Source organism: Sinocyclocheilus grahami, unplaced genomic scaffold (assembly GCF_001515645.1).
Source record: "Sinocyclocheilus grahami isolate Dianchi unplaced genomic scaffold, SAMN03320097.WGS_v1.1 scaffold409.1, whole genome shotgun sequence".
NCBI lineage: Eukaryota > Metazoa > Chordata > Actinopteri > Cypriniformes > Cyprinidae > Sinocyclocheilus > Sinocyclocheilus grahami.
This window is the reverse complement of record NW_015505588.1, coordinates 992,818-1,008,192: the sequence shown is the minus strand read 5'-3', so window position 1 is coordinate 1,008,192 and position 15,375 is coordinate 992,818. Positions and strand designations below refer to the sequence as shown.

The window sequence follows — 15,375 nt, the reverse complement described above, 5'->3', positions numbered from 1 at the left end:
ATATATATATATATATATATATATATATATATATAATTAACATTATATTATTATATAACATTAGTAATATATTATTAATTATAATTTTTATTGTAATTAATTCTCTAAATGATAATTCAATTGTTTAATAGCTACAAAAACAGTCATGAGAGTCTGTTATTACTGTCCTCTGCCAGGCTTCCTCTGATGCAGGCCCATCGCAGGATGATGCTGCCTGTGCACAGTTTAGTATGTCTGGCAGTCTTTGGTCTGTCCTTGCCGCTGGCTATCAGTCTCTTCCCACAGATGTCAGAGGTACCGCAGCAACACCTGCGTCACTTCTCCTATTCCTCTACAGCAAACAATTGCTGCAGCAGGTTTAATTTTGTCTGTCGACCTCTTGCCATTAATCTTTTCAGATGTGTGTGTGTGTGTGTGTGTGTGTGTGTGTGTGTTCTGAATAATAAATATTTTAGCAGGGAATTGCTTGCTAATCATTCTTTGCTCCTCACAGATCGAAGCATCTCACCTTGAGCCGGAAATTGCCATGGCAACAGATTGCAAGGTGCTGACTTACAACAAGGGACTGTGATGAAAGACAGAGAAGTTTAATCAGCTGTCTAAGATTGCCAAGGACATGTAGCATAACAGGTGCAAACCGTATTGAGGAGGAAAATGCATTCTGAGCAATAGTAGCCAGCTAACCCTTTCCTTTACTGCTGAGCCATTTATCGGTTTTATAGAAACTTGATAAAGTAATAATTACAGTATTTACTATTTTACTGACAACTATGACAGGGAGGAAACAAGGCCTTATATTACATGATTTTATATATATTAATAAATACATTAATGTTGATCAAACAAATTATAAATAAGGGTAGTTAGGTGCAGCTTTACATTTTAAATTATATTATACGGTCAGTGAATGTACTTTAATGAAAATGTAATTGAAAAACTGTTTATTGGCATGTCACACTTAATATTTTCCAAATACCTGGAAAAAAAGTTTATTTCTTGTTTTTACATGTACTGGTACAGAGTTAAGTCCTTAAGTATTAACATTTTAAAACTATTTATATTGCAATATTGACACACACATATATGTTTGAAAATTGTACTGTTTTTGAGACTGTGGTTTATTTAAACAATTCATATTTTTATAGTCTGGCATTAACATTTTGTTAATTTGTTTAATAACAATTTTGATTAATATATTTTCTTTTGTTTTCTGTTTGCTTTTACCATGCTTTTGCCATTTTACTTTGAATATTTTATTTGAGTAATTATTTTATATTAAAAAAAACAAAGTTCGGATCAAGACACCATGTACTATTACCTTTACTCAAGTGAAAAGAGCTTATAAATAGGACATAATGGATACAAACAGCAGTAAAAAAAAAACACAAGCATCATCACATTTCCAAACCATAAATGAACATTTCTCTCTCATCTCCCTCATGTGTCTTATTCAACTGTTTGTGTTTCACAACAATCCTCCAGGTCAAAGGTTCCAGATTCAAAAAGGATGAGCAACATTCTTGTTTTTTCAGCTTCTCCTTGTCTTTGAATTTCCATCACAAATTACACAATGCAATATTCAGCAAAAGTGGATTTTGAACCAGGAGCTTGCATCAACGCAAACAGCTTCATATAAGAAACCTTCATCAGATTAGAAAGAGAACGTCTGGTTTGAGTGACCGTACCATTGGCTATGCAAAAAGTCACGCTGTACACGTATACAGTACACAGTACAAAACAAGCATGGGTCAGACTTGAGCACATGCAACGGGCTAGTCTTTCCTTCCCATTCACTTAAAATTCACATTATATGGCTGAACATATAAAGTTAGACGATATCTTGCATATGCAAGAGCAATGCATTAATAGTGCAATATATCATATATATTTGAGAATCCTTTGACATTTGTTATGGCAAAGTTATAAATGGATGCACACAAAACATTTTACCTCAATGTAAGCACTAAGCTACATGACAAAAACTTCTTATCAAATGCATAAAAAGTAACGAATAGATCAAACCAAGGCTAATTCCGATTACTGGGGTGTAACATGCATGAGACCTGTGGGGATTGTCTAGAAGTTAATTCCCTTTTACGCTAATCTTGGACCAGTCTTTCCCATCAATAAAACTGGCCTTAGATCAACCTCAAAGTGCAACTTCTATGAACACTAAATGGCTAAATAAAAACACTGGGAGTGTGTGAAGGATGCAAGTGTGTATGTGGATGATGAATGGGACACTCCACTTGAGTTTGGCCCAGGAGGAGTTCCTTCTCCCTGTATAAACACGGTCTGCTGATCTGCTGACTGTGAGAATGATAGAGCCTCAGGAAGGACAAAATAGAGTGAGCCAACCACAGAGCCGTTACACACCACAGAGAGATCTGCAAAGAGAAACGCGCTTACAATAATGTGTTTCCTTGTAAAATATGCATGTTTTGGTGAACTGAGCCACAGATCTCAAAACAAAATACAAGTCACTTCAATTTCTCCTTTACCTGTGCACAATTGAGCTCAGAGTAGAACGAGGAGGTCTCAACGTCCAGATATAGAGGAACAGACTGTGACTCAGCACAACTGCAGAGACCGAGAAAATCATTCAATACATCACTATGTGACAACATTATGTAGGCATTTCATTCATCAATGAAATGTGTATTCAACAGTATACATTGTATTTTTTTAATAAATATGAATACAGCATGCTTTTTATGATTTTGGACCATAATCAAGTCTCTAAAGCTGCTTTGAAACTATATGTATTGTGTAAAGTACTACATAAACAGTCTTCCTGTCAGCTTATAGATTTAAAGATTTGTGTACCTGTAGGGTCTGGTGTTGTGGTCCGTAACAGTGTTGCACCAGGACACTAGGCCCAGGGTGAGAGTAACACTGGCCCCTCCAGAGAGGAAGAGCACACACAGACTCAGCAGCAGCGTGAGGAAGGCAGAGAATAGCGTGCTGCAGGAAAAGGAGGGAAAATGAATACCAATGGATCATGCAGGTTGGTCTCTCCAATGACCATATAATTATTCCTTACTTCGCAGCCCAAACAATGAAGATGAAGATCCAGACATCGTTCTACGAGCTTCCCCCAGAGACCCACACCTCACTGCGAGATTCGCTCCTGTCTCACATCCAGAACCTCAAAGAGCTGTCTCCAATCATCGTCACACAGGTAACATCACCGTCCGTTTGAACCGGGGTTGTATCTGCTAAACCTGATTTGGACGTGATTTGTGCCCTGAATCAAAATATAGGTAGGGGTGTGCGATATGACGATTAAAATGTTTCCACGATCTGTTTTGAAGAAATATCGTAGTTCTGGCGCCGCCTTATCAAGATATTGTACAACACCACATACATTCACATCAGTGTTAACTCAGCGGTAGAGTTACTCTCACAGGACACTGCACCTATTCGCAGTCACAACAGTACATTATTTGCATGTGCTTTAAAGCCTTACTGGTTAAATATTGAATTCACGTGCTGTTCTGACGTGCGCTTTTTCTGAGCGCTTGCACCCGAAGCACGCGCACACTAAAAAGCCTGTCAAACAGCACCTGATTGCTGAACTAAGTTATCTTTTGTGCTAATACTGTCAAAACACACAAGGTTTACATACAGAATCAGTTGGTAATGTCTAAAATTAAAGTAAACAGTTGAGAGAAAAACGGATGCATGCCTGTATATTAGATGCGTGCAGCTCTTAAAGGGACAGTACTAAACATGCAGGCGACAGTCATTAAAGAGAGAGTGCACCCTAAAATTTAATTTCTGTCATTATTTACTTATTATTATAAATTATTTACATGTTGTCCCATACCTGTATTAATTTATTTCTTGTGCTGAACACAAAAGAAGATATTTTGAAGAATGTGGGTAACCAATCAGTTGCTGGTCCACATTGAATTTGATAGTAGGAAAAAAAAATACTATGGAAGTCACTGTGGACCAGCAACTGATTGGTTACCCACATTCTTCAAAATATCTGTGTTTTTCTGTCAATATGGGGTGCTGTGTGTACATTGAGGAAAAAAATTAACTTAAATGATTGATGTATATATATGTGTGTGTGTGTGTATATTGTATGTGTGTATATATATATACACACAAAATATATTTTATATATATTTTTTATACAAAACGTTAATTTTTCCTTAATCTAAACAAAAAATGATTGAAGCTATATATATATATATATATATATATATATATATATTTAATTATATAATATAATTACATATTTTAATATAGTGTATTTACATAAAATATTTAGTTTTTAATATACAGAATATTAAATAATATTAAACCGAATTATATATATATATTCGTTAATTAAAGCATTATTAAATAACTGAATAATATACTTAAAATGTATATTTATATATTGTAATTACATAAAATATTTTACATTGTACTAATATAAAACATTACATATTTTTAATATACACAAATATAAAAAAATATAAGCTGAATATATATAATTTTCAAACTGTTGTATCATATATTTTATTCAGTTTTACTTATATATATATATTAATTTAATGTTGTTGATCAAATATAGCATTCTAATGTTTTAATTGTAGCTATTAAAGTTTTATGTCACATTATTAAGACTCACTCGTCGTGCCGCCGGTGGAGGTAGAACAGGCTCCTCCAGCCCTGAACAGCGCCGTACAGCACGGTGAAAACACCGACAAATGTGGCGAACTGGCACGCCGCTAACGGACCCCACTGCAGCACCAGATGAGTGACCTCTCTGGACTCTCCCTCGCCCAGCGTCAGGTTCTCCGTCCTCCAGAAGCCCTGACTAAACAGCGCGCACCTCCCCTTGAAAGCGGATCCGTTTAGAGCGAGCGGCACGACCACCAGGAGTCCCGCAATAACGGACAGGGCGTGCGCGGCGCAGTGAGCCAGCAGCAGCCGCCGATCCAGCTCCATGTTCCCGAAGATTCGTCTCAGCCGGCGCTAGAGGAGTGTAGCCTAATTTACCTGCGGGAATCTCGACGTTTGTTTTCGACAGTGTAGCTGCAAATGTAAAGCATAAACACAGTGGAATTTTCCAGCAGCGCAACGCAGCGAGTGTGTTCGGGACTCCTCCCTCCGGCGGGGCGGGGCGGGGCGGGGGCGGGGGCGGGACGCTTCTCGTTACACAACGGCGCTCTCGCCAGCTTCACGTACGCGCGACGCGACTCAAGAGCTGCCACATAAACTGCATCTTTTATATCAAATATGCCTGTAATTGATTTAATTTGATTTAAATATTTAATTGACATTTGATTAGAAATGTCAGTAAAAGCGGTTATTGTGTTTTTCATGACAAAGGCTTGCACCCATTTAAAGCTTCATTCGGTCAGTGGATCAGCGCTATGATGAAAATGGGTCATCCATCATGATTCATGCGTAGACTGTGTTTCCAAATCAACCGTCGTGCTGGTCGTTGTTACCAATGGAAATGAGATATAACAGAAATAGATATTTTAGGCCCACCAGTTTTTAAAAGAAATAAAAAGAAAAGCTGACATTTGATTCCTCAAATGTGAGGTCCAGATAGAAACGTATATCGGATTTCTTTTGTTTGGTATATATTTTTCCACCAACAAGTTTTAAAATTCTACTCTCTAACTTTTTTTCTCTCGTTCAAGCAGACTCACTTCTCTATTTAACTAATAATAAAAATGTGACAGATTCCCAAAACACAATAAAACATGTTATAGTGATTGCCCTATTCACGAGGATCTACTTTTCTCTACTTAGTTCCTTAGTCGGTGTTTTCCGGGTTTTTTTATTTGTTTCTTCATTATTTTTATGTTTATATTATATGAATATTTTAAATTATGTACATATAATTTTAATCTATATATGGATGTGTTTTTGTTTCCTTGTGTGTTACATGTGATTAGTTCATTAATTTTTTTAAGATGTAGATCATAGATTATGTATATGATGTAGATTATCATATGAGTTTGCGCTATTAATATTCTACCGGCAGGAGGTAGTATTGCCAAATGCAATGCTGCAACCATAACAAGCACGAAGAAGAATGTCAAAGATTTCTTTCTTTAGTGTCCCAACAATATTTTCTTCATTAAACTGGCTTCTAAGCAGACTTGCAACTCTTTTAAAGCTTTAAACGCAATGGACGAAAAGGTAGGTTAGGCTGCATGCTGTGCTGGGCGCAGTTCAAATCCATTGAAATGTGTTAAGTTTCAAAAAATTACGACTTTTTCAATGATGTGAATTCTGTTATATGTACTTCGATTTCATGAGCTTGTTTGATTTGATTTATAAACTGTCTACTACACACCTAATGAATGAACATGAAAGAGATCAGTGTTCTGTTGGGAAAAACAGCCTACGGTGGTTTGCTGGTGTTAGTTTGTCTCTCTGCTTATGGTTTCAGAGAGGACTAGGGGACTTCTTATCTGGTCATACTGGAAGACCAGATATACACTGGTTTGGCTTGGCCAGGATGGGAGACCTTTCTGAATCTTCTAAAACCAGCATATAATGAATTGACAGACTGGTCTCCTGATGCAGATGCTGTGGCTACATATAGGGTTAAAATGCAGTAGTTTTGTGTTGTCAACTATTATTTTGGTTATGCTTGGCAGGTTTTAGGTCCTACTGCAGGGGATGATGGGGCAGAGGCCGGTGCATCGTCATGTTTGAGAGCCACTGGAGAATCATCTGGCTCCCGTTTGGAGTCGCAGCTCCAGGAGGCAGTTCGATTAAAGACGGAGGGGAATGCATTCTACCGGGAGAAAAATGTGCGCATTGCCATTGGACGTTATCATCGTGCTTTGCTCGTTCTCCGTGGCCTGGACTTGGGTGAGGTGACCTCTGCCCTGCAAGGGTTAATGGCGCAGGTGCCTAAACTGAGCCAGGCGCAGGAGGACCTGCTGAGGAGCACTCAAGTAGACTGCTATAACAATTTAGCAGGTTTGCATTTCTTCCAAAAAAGATACTGTGGCGGTGTGAGGTAGTAATGCTTTGGTACTGAATTAAACAACACTAAAGTGTAATAATTTTGCAGGCACTTTTTTCCAAAGCTAATTTCTGTGCGTTTTTAAGCACATTTATAGGAACAGTTTCTTACTGGGCAGGCTAGGCTAGGTATCATCATTGGTCATGCATTATCATAGTATTATTATCTGTCATGCATGATCATACCCTTTGGTTTAACCATTTCCTATTGGTTTGAAACCTCCGAACCAAATCCTTCCATTTCTGTCTATCTCAGCAAAACAGTTTCCATCTATTTTACCCCCATAACTAGGATCCTGTTATTTGCTCTCACTCTTTGCTGGCATCTCATCATATTGACCACATTAAAACCTCAAACCATAACGGTTAATAATCATATGAGAAGTAGGAAACAAAATCGTGTGAACTTTGTCCTTGATCTCATGATAACTCATAGCAGAAGAGATCTTGCTTTATTAAACACTACCATTCAAAACTTTGTGGTCTTTTGAAAGAAATGTATACTTGTATTCAGCAAGGACACACTAAACTCAAAAGTGGCAGTAAATGGATTTATAATCTTACAAAGATTTCCATTTCAAATAAATAGTTCTTTTTAACTTTCTATTCTTCAAAGATTCATCAGAAAAATGTATGCAAGCACGTAGCTTGCCTTCACAGAAATAAATTACACTTTACAATGTATTTGAGATTTTAATAGTATTTCACAATATCCCTGTTTTTACATTGTTTTTGACCAAATAAAGCCTTCGTGGGCATGAGACTTCTTTCAAAAATCTTACTGACGACAAAGTATTGAATGGCAGTGTTTGTAAATCTTATCTGGAGAAGCATTCTCCTCTTGACCTATTTGTGTGTTTCACAGCATGTCTGCTGCAGCGAGAGCTGGTGGACTATGGCCGTGTGTTAGAGTACAGTCTGAAAGTGCTCCAGTGGAGGTCAGGTGACATTAAGGCCCTCTACAGAGCTGGAGTGGCCTCATTAGAGCTGGCTGATGCTCAGACTGCTCGACATTACCTCACACAGGCCAGCAGGGGGAAACCTAACGGTAAAAACCTACTACATCCCACCTTTCTTGTCTGTTTGATCATTCGCCAACCTGCACCAGAGGTCGCCAGAACTCTCCTAGGGGTTACCAAGTTGAGTTAGGGGAACTACCGGTAATTGATTTTGCTGGATTCAGTTTGTCAAATTATCGTTATGATATAAACACGGATATCTAGCTGAGAAAAAAAATCAAAAGAGCAGTAGGTCGTTCACTTACTGCATTCTGTCTACGTAATATTTTTATTATCTCTGTCCATGTGGGTGTCAGATATTTGCTTTTGCCTAGCTATTTTTTCAGTGTCTCATGCCATGAGCAAAGTCAAGTTAAAAATAGTTCAAAAACATGTCACAAGACCCCTGCATTCTCTTCTGTTCCTTCAGCTATATTTAAATGCAAGAATGTGTCCTGTGTGAACAGGCATCTAAGCACGGTTAAATGCCACACAGAATAAGTGAAAATTTGATGATAATCATATGGCAATCATATGATTTGATATAACACTGCTTTCTGAAAAAAAGCCAGACACAGGGTTCCCATTAAATATTACTGGGCTGGTCATTTGATAAGTTACACAAATTTTCCACAGTATTCGGCGGACTTCATTTATTTTGGTTTATCTGGTGCCTATCTTCACAAGTTTGCTTGTCCTATTAAATAAAAAAAGTGTATGTGTGCTTACGTTTAAATGTGTGTGTCAGAAAGCATGACAGGGAAAAAAAACCCTGAGATAAAGCTGCCAGGGATTTTCAGCTACAGTTTTCACAAGGGAATACAGTGTGGGAGCCTGTTATGTAATGCAGTGTTGTGTTGTTACATTTTGTGGATGCATCCATTTTCTTAAGCGTCAGTAAGATCAAACACCTCTGCTTTGCAGCCTTCGATTGAACTGCTGTTTCACATCTGCATTCAAAGTTTAGGTCAGTGCTTAGATTGGAAATAATGAGGCATTCATATTGCCCTGTTATCCATTTCTCAGATCCTGATGTAAAGAAACAGCTGCAGCGAGTGGAGGAGAGACTCAGCCAAGACTATCAAAAAGAGAAGGCACTGTACAAAGGCATGTTCAGCAAGCAGAAACAGGGCGAGGAACAGTTAGCAGAGGAGAAGACCCAGAAATTGGTCTAAACGGACAAATACACGACTCGAAGTGAACATAAATAGAGTTAAATGAAGCTTGAGCTGTCGTCACCAGGAGGCAAGTGGGATGTTTTGCTTCAGGGCATGGATAATTTGCTACATATGGCATTTACTCGTGTTGAAGGTCCAGTAGCAGGACTGGATGTGTGGCTGAAATCTGGTGCAACGTGGCAGCTTGAACAAGAATTTTAATGCACTTAAAATGCATTGTACTCTGGTCTTGTATGGCTAATACACTGTCTAGCTGCTTCTGTTTTGCATTCAGTTTCTTCCAGTTGTGAATCTGTATTTTTATTTTCAGATGAAAGTTCTCGTCTTTTGTTTAGTAATCCTAATAAATATTTTTTGAAAGCACTCTATGCATAATTTATTTGCCATTTGAAACAGAATGCTCAAAAGCTGTTGTTCGATTGTTAATGGATTATGCTAATATGATTATGGAAATGCTGTGAGAAGACATTTCATGTCTATGACAGCAGATTTTTGTATGTGAGATCTCATGTAATCCTATTGTACCATAAAACACTTCACTCAGCAGTAGCAACATATGCAGTAATTGCAAAGCAAATCAGTAAGGATAGTTTTAAATTGGAAATACTTTTATTGATTTTTCATCAGTTTCAGCACTTGAACAATCATTTCACATTCTATATTTTTTTCAAAGTCCTGAGCATAAGTTCAAACAACATCTTTTTGTATATGGTCAGCATATACTTTAGAGTGCTTTTTTTAAAGCATATGTTCATAGTAAAAACAACACCACTATGACCATAAGAGTGCACATAGACACAGCATGGCATGCAGAAGCACCTAAGCAAGCAGGAAGAGAGAAAATTGTAAGTTTGGAAAAGTTGGCAGCTTGGCTTCTACCATTCTGAAATGTTCATACTAATCTTTCTTTTTCGACTTGTGGTTTTTATTGAAACTGAGGGACCTCATAGAGCCAAACACTTTCCTTCCAAGGTCACGGAATGATCTGGAACGGGTGAGAGGAGCCAATGGGGGTGGCGAGGGCGAGAGCGATGGGGACGAAAGAGGAGAAAGCGAGTGACTGCTTCCCTCCAGGCTCTGGGAACGAGAGAGATGGAAAAGACTGGCAGTTGAAGAATGATGTTTCTCCTCTTTTCTCACAAGATTGCGAGCGCGTTCAGAGCCCCGTCCTGCACGGCTGATCTCAAACGAGGACCGCCACTGATTGCTTTCCCGTTTTTGAGAATGTGGCTCGAGAATTCCCTGAGACTCGCTTCGAAATAACCCTCGCCTGGACAACCGGAGGCTGGAACTGCGACTGTCCCAACTCGTACCTTTCTTTTTCGAATTGTTCCCCCTTTGATCTTGCCTACTGGATGATTTTTCTTTCAACGAGGTGTGCCTCCAACCAAATCCTCCAGCTCTCTCATCTCGCTCATCCTCCTCCTCCTCTCGTCCCCAAAATCGTGTTTCGAACCCCTTCCAAAACTTTCCACCCTTTTTAGGGGTTTCAGTGCTCATTTCATCCTCCCATCCGGTGCCATAGTCCCTGCCCGAATAGCTACTAACTGTGGATGCTCGAATAAGTTCTCTTGAGGCATGTTTGCCTTGGTAGAGCCGCTCTCCATCCCCACTCCTCCTCCACCCTCTTTCTTGAGGCCTCCACCCAGCCCCTGCGTTCTGCCTGAGGGAACCTCCACGAGGCCGAATGGGACCCTCCAGTGGGGAACTACATGGGTGAAAGCGTGGAAGAGAGCACTGAGATGGGGAGTCACGCCGAAATACTGAAAGCTGGGCAGGAGTGAAGGGTGAATTTGAAAGTAGCCGAGGAGGGGAGTGGACTCTGTTGTGGGAGGAGCCTGGAGAGGAGGCAGAGTCTGATTGATTATGTGGGAAGGGCAGAATAGGAGAAGAACGAGTAGGAGTGGGACCAGAATTGTCCGAATGAGGGCTACCTGACTGTGACGTCAGTGCCGAATGGCAATCCGAGTGTGAAACTTGTAGGCGATGCTGTTGAGATATGTAATCCTGTCCGGTGCCTGCACCTGCCCAGGCGTTTGATAATGGTGTCAGATTAGTTCGATCCAATCCAAACGGGTGCTGAAATGATGAGCAGGAGGAGTGCCGTGTAGGAATGTTACTTGGAGAAGCAGACCCTACACCTCTTTCTCGTTCACTCCTAAAACATTCGGCATCCAACTCCACCCCCTCCTCCATCAAGCCAAGAACTACAGATCTCGGCAGGCCAGATACACGAGAGATTTCACATACAACTGCAGACTCCTCATTGAGTTTGGGAGGGCTGTCTGAAGCTTTGGTTGGAGGACAACCCTCTGCCTCTTCCCTTGAGGCTCCACTCCAGTCTAGTGACTTGGAGAATCCCATTTGCCCAAAGCTCTTTCCAGTTATCTCCAGAGACCCTCGATTGTTCACAGAGGAAGGGCAGGTGGCGATCCTTGGTCTCCTGCTCCAGTTTGGAGTGCTGGTGATGGTGGACGTCGAAGAGGAAGGGGAAGCAGTTGGAGTGACTATACTTGCAGAGAGATGCCCACATGATCCTGAGACCTCTTCTTTCACATTTTTAGCATCAACACTCAAAGTCTTGTTCAGATTTGGATTCAGGTTCAAATTCAGATTTAAGTGGAAGCTGATGTTGAAATCCTCCCCTGTCACGGAGGGCAAGTTTCCTAGGTTGATGGAATTGCGACTTGCGTGTTTACCAATACTGCTGAGGCTGACTCTAGCTGAATTGCCCAGGATAGACTTGCAAGGGGTAACACTCCCTCCGGACAGGCTGGAGGAGGAAGCACTTCTTGGGTGAATCCACTCATAACCAGCTCCTGCGATGTTTATTTGGGGTCCACGGCTGGAAGTTTCAGCGGCCACCCTGCAGTGATGCCGATGGACTAATCTGTTGATGTATTGCTCCAGCTGAGTAAAGGAAGGAGAGGCTGGGGGTTGGCCCTTCTCAGGAGGTTGCTCAAGCCCTGGCTCCACAGGCTGATCGCTCTCTGGACTGGGGGAGAGGCGGGTGGGGGAAGGTTCCTGGCAGGTGGTGAACAGGGGGCTCTGGAGGGCCACAGCATGAAGTGGACTAGGGTAAGGGTACACCTCTTTTGTCTTCCGAGAAACTAGGTCAGAGCAAAATTTAGGGTCCAGCTGAAGCTGTGGACTGGAGTTGGAAGAGGGTAAAAGAGAGCCGGGATGAATGCCTCCCAAACTGGAGCAAAGGTCTGTCAGGAACATGAGGCTATTGAGCTCAAGGTCCCCTGTTCAAAAAGAACAGAAAAAGTTTGTAAAGTTATTATTTACATTCTTCTTATTTAATATACAATAATAAATTATGTAAAGATTCGAAAACAGCATCACATCAAAAACACCAAATTATTAAAAAATGAATATTATTTTTATTAAACAATATATTTTTTGAAATATTGCATAAAAATATGGGTACCATTTTTTCCATTAACATCATTTTTATTTATTTTTTACATTCCCAACAAAATTATTATTAATGTAAATAATAATTATGCATATGGACATTTAAAATTTTTGTTGTACTTTTAATTTTTAATTCCTATTACTAGCAAATAGTGCTTATCATTAAATGCTCATTACTTTTTTACAAGCTTTTTATAGTATGAAATGCAAATGTACAACAAATCCTACCATAATGTAGAAGTATTTCTAACAATTTTTGCTTATATAAATGGGCAAATGGGTTTTTAAGTTCCTCTTTCTTTTGGGTTTTGAATGAAATATGACTCAGACATGGGATTTTTTAATATCACAAGTCATACCAGTAGAAAATGGCCTTCTTTCTTGTTTCTCCACTGTGCCCTCAGGACACTCTGTACTATGAGACTCAGCCTCCCTCCAATGAGTGGCACTATGATCCAGTGAGCGAGGCCTACAGCTGACTTTCACTGACCCTCCAGGAGCCGCCTCGCTGGCTACGGAGTAACAAGAGTCTGACAGAGAACTCCCACTGACCGAGTAAAAACCTGCGGACAAGAGAATGATAGATGAAGTTAAGAGCATTAGGGGGAGCAGTGCTTCAGGGGTGACACATGATATAAATGATGGGTTTGCCATAAAAAGCCAAGGTTAATGTTTGCCAAAGTAAAAAGAGAACTGCCAAAAACACAGAAACTATGTGTCATGTTGAAGTTGAAAGGTCAACACTGAATCATTTGTTTCAAACAGAGCCCCAAGCTATCCAAGCTATGAGTCATGCACTTGTGTGAAATGTATTACTATTTCATGCGAGGCTCATTCCTCAGGGAGGGCTTAAAGGATAACTGCTTTTGATTTAGAAATTTCACACAGTTCCACTGATTGAGGAATCGCTACATAGTTTATCCAAAATGGTTCCATTTTGTTGTGTAGGTTTAATCTTATCACAAAGTGCTGAAGTGTAAAATGCCAGTTAAGAGAGCCATTTGTGGTTTTGTGGCACTATCAAAACATTGCTATTTTGGTCTGAGATATATTATTTCTGAATATATGATTTATTGTATCTCTGGATATCTGGATATTCCCTTTTATTTTACATACAAAACAAAAATAAATTACATATTTTAAGCTGTAGCTCCAAAACATGTTGCATTGTCTTGACTTTGTACTGGATGCAGAAAGAAAACAAATCTGGCTGTATGTAAATACCTCATATAAAATTTTGTTCTTTGGGTGTCTTTAATTCCCCTAGTTACCAGTCAGTGTTCATGGATTTTCTGACTATAAATCTTAGTATTTACTAAAGCCCGACCGCTATATCGTTTTGCCGATATTATCGGCCGATATGAGCCTGTCGATATATCGGCGAATATGCCGCCGATATGATTTTTTTTTTTTTACAGACCATAACGCAGATAAAATGCTTGAAATTGTGTAATTACTTAGTTTGTCCAGCAGAGAGATTGCTTGCTACTGGCGACCTGGATGAAACGCTTTAAAGCTTAAGTCTATGGAAAACCACTGAAACTTTGAACGGCCATATCTCCGTAATGGCGCGGCGAATCCGCACCAAATTCAGGAAGATTCCTTCAGCTCGAGGAACCCTCTCGAATATGAATCGGGTGTATGTCTAGAAGCCCGCTTTTGAATGAGACCACCCCCGCGTCAATAGCCCCCGGGGTCCGGGAGTTACAGGTGGTTAAATTCGCGTTCCGGTGCCGAACGATCAAGCGATCCCGGGGGGCTACCAACGCGCGGAGGGTGGCGTTTGAGAGGGCTCCTCGAGCTGAAGGGATCCCCCGAATTTGGTGGAGATCCACCGGCGCATTCGTGAGATAGTGACACCAGTCAGCACTTTCACTTCAGTAAGGAGGTCTCTTGTTCAGGCAGCAGCATTCAAGCGTGGACTTATTCGACCGTAAGTGCCCTGCGAAGTGGACTTCACATGATATTCCGCCATGATTCCAGTTCCAAGGGAACGTACACGTTACATTCAAAGGGCATTAAAGTGCGCGAGACGTGAATTTATATTTAGGGATGCACCGAATGTTCGGCAACCGAACCGAATAAGTGAAAAGACCGAATCAATTGTACCGAACAATGATATGACGCGATCAAATAGCAACCAGCGCAGAGTGAGAGGCGCGCACTCTTTATAATGCAGCTCACACGTCAGCAATGTGGAAAACCAAAGAGATATTCTTTATCAAAGTTAAGACTTTGCCACGCCCCCCTAAAACGGCTCGTTCTAACACTCCCCCACATATCTACCTCACTATGTGGAACTATTAGCATAATGCCGCCCAAATGTGCATGCAAAGAAAGAAGGCGTGGTTTCAGTAACCGCAGTTAGTGTTGAAGCAGCCATGTCAGGGAGACGCTGTGTGTTTCTAGGCGAAAGCAAAAGCACTTTATTTGGCCTTCCGAAAGAAGATGCATTTAGGAATCTTTAAGATTACTTACAACAGAATAGCAATGCATTTTATGGACGACCGTTTCGTGAACCTAGGAGAGGAGGCAATTCTGACTTTGCTATGACAATCTGGCGCTTCTGAATCAGCTACTGTTTTGTTATTAGTTTAAGTATTTGCTATTGACTGTTCAAATGCGGAGTTTTGCGCATCGTGTGTATGTGTGTGCGAGCGAGCGAGAGAGACAGAGAGTGCAAGATAGCTAGAGAGAGAGAGCAAGAGAAAGAGAGAGAGAGAGAGACGCGGTCACATCACAGTGGAGTCAGCTGTCTTAACCATGGCTTGTGTACTGCAAACACA

The 15,375-nt window shown here is 40.3% G+C and overlaps 4 protein-coding genes across 5 annotated transcripts in view; 2 read left to right on the top strand and 2 right to left on the bottom strand.

Moving 5' to 3' along the window:
• The window catches only part of sfxn5b (sideroflexin 5b), a 6,048-nt gene extending 5,197 nt beyond the window's left edge, over window positions 1–851 (top strand). Inside the window, exons 12-13 of the mRNA XM_016232256.1 lie at window positions 177–294; window positions 494–851. Of these exons, the coding sequence (XP_016087742.1) occupies window positions 177–294; window positions 494–571 (196 nt within the window). The 3' untranslated portion in view covers window positions 572–851. The remainder of the gene's footprint in view (window positions 1–176; window positions 295–493) is intronic.
• Window positions 852–1,304: 453 nt separating this feature from the next.
• On the bottom strand, window positions 1,305–5,111 carry LOC107550897 (transmembrane protein 179-like). The gene is made up of 4 exons (XM_016232344.1): window positions 4,628–5,111; window positions 2,827–2,964; window positions 2,502–2,580; window positions 1,305–2,387 (listed from the first exon to the last, which is right to left on the bottom strand). Exons 1-4 carry the CDS (start codon window positions 4,945–4,947, stop codon window positions 2,181–2,183), a joined length of 744 nt encoding a protein of 247 aa, XP_016087830.1. The 5' UTR covers window positions 4,948–5,111; the 3' UTR covers window positions 1,305–2,180.
• Window positions 5,112–5,999: 888 nt separating this feature from the next.
• LOC107550868 (tetratricopeptide repeat protein 9C) lies at window positions 6,000–9,473 on the top strand. The gene is made up of 4 exons (XM_016232275.1): window positions 6,000–6,156; window positions 6,621–6,948; window positions 7,859–8,041; window positions 9,018–9,473. The coding sequence occupies exons 1-4, from the start codon at window positions 6,145–6,147 to the stop codon at window positions 9,164–9,166; spliced, it is 672 nt and encodes a 223-aa protein (XP_016087761.1). The 5' UTR covers window positions 6,000–6,144; the 3' UTR covers window positions 9,167–9,473.
• A 332-nt stretch (window positions 9,474–9,805) lies between these two features.
• Window positions 9,806–15,375, bottom strand: part of LOC107550896 (dapper homolog 2) — a 16,953-nt gene continuing 11,383 nt past the window's right edge. For both annotated transcript variants that reach the window (XM_016232342.1, XM_016232343.1), the window contains exons 3-4: window positions 12,949–13,152; window positions 9,806–12,417 (exon numbers count right to left, since the gene is read on the bottom strand). In XM_016232342.1, the coding sequence (XP_016087828.1) occupies window positions 10,067–12,417; window positions 12,949–13,152 (2,555 nt within the window). In that variant the 3' untranslated portion in view covers window positions 9,806–10,066. The remainder of the gene's footprint in view (window positions 12,418–12,948; window positions 13,153–15,375) is intronic.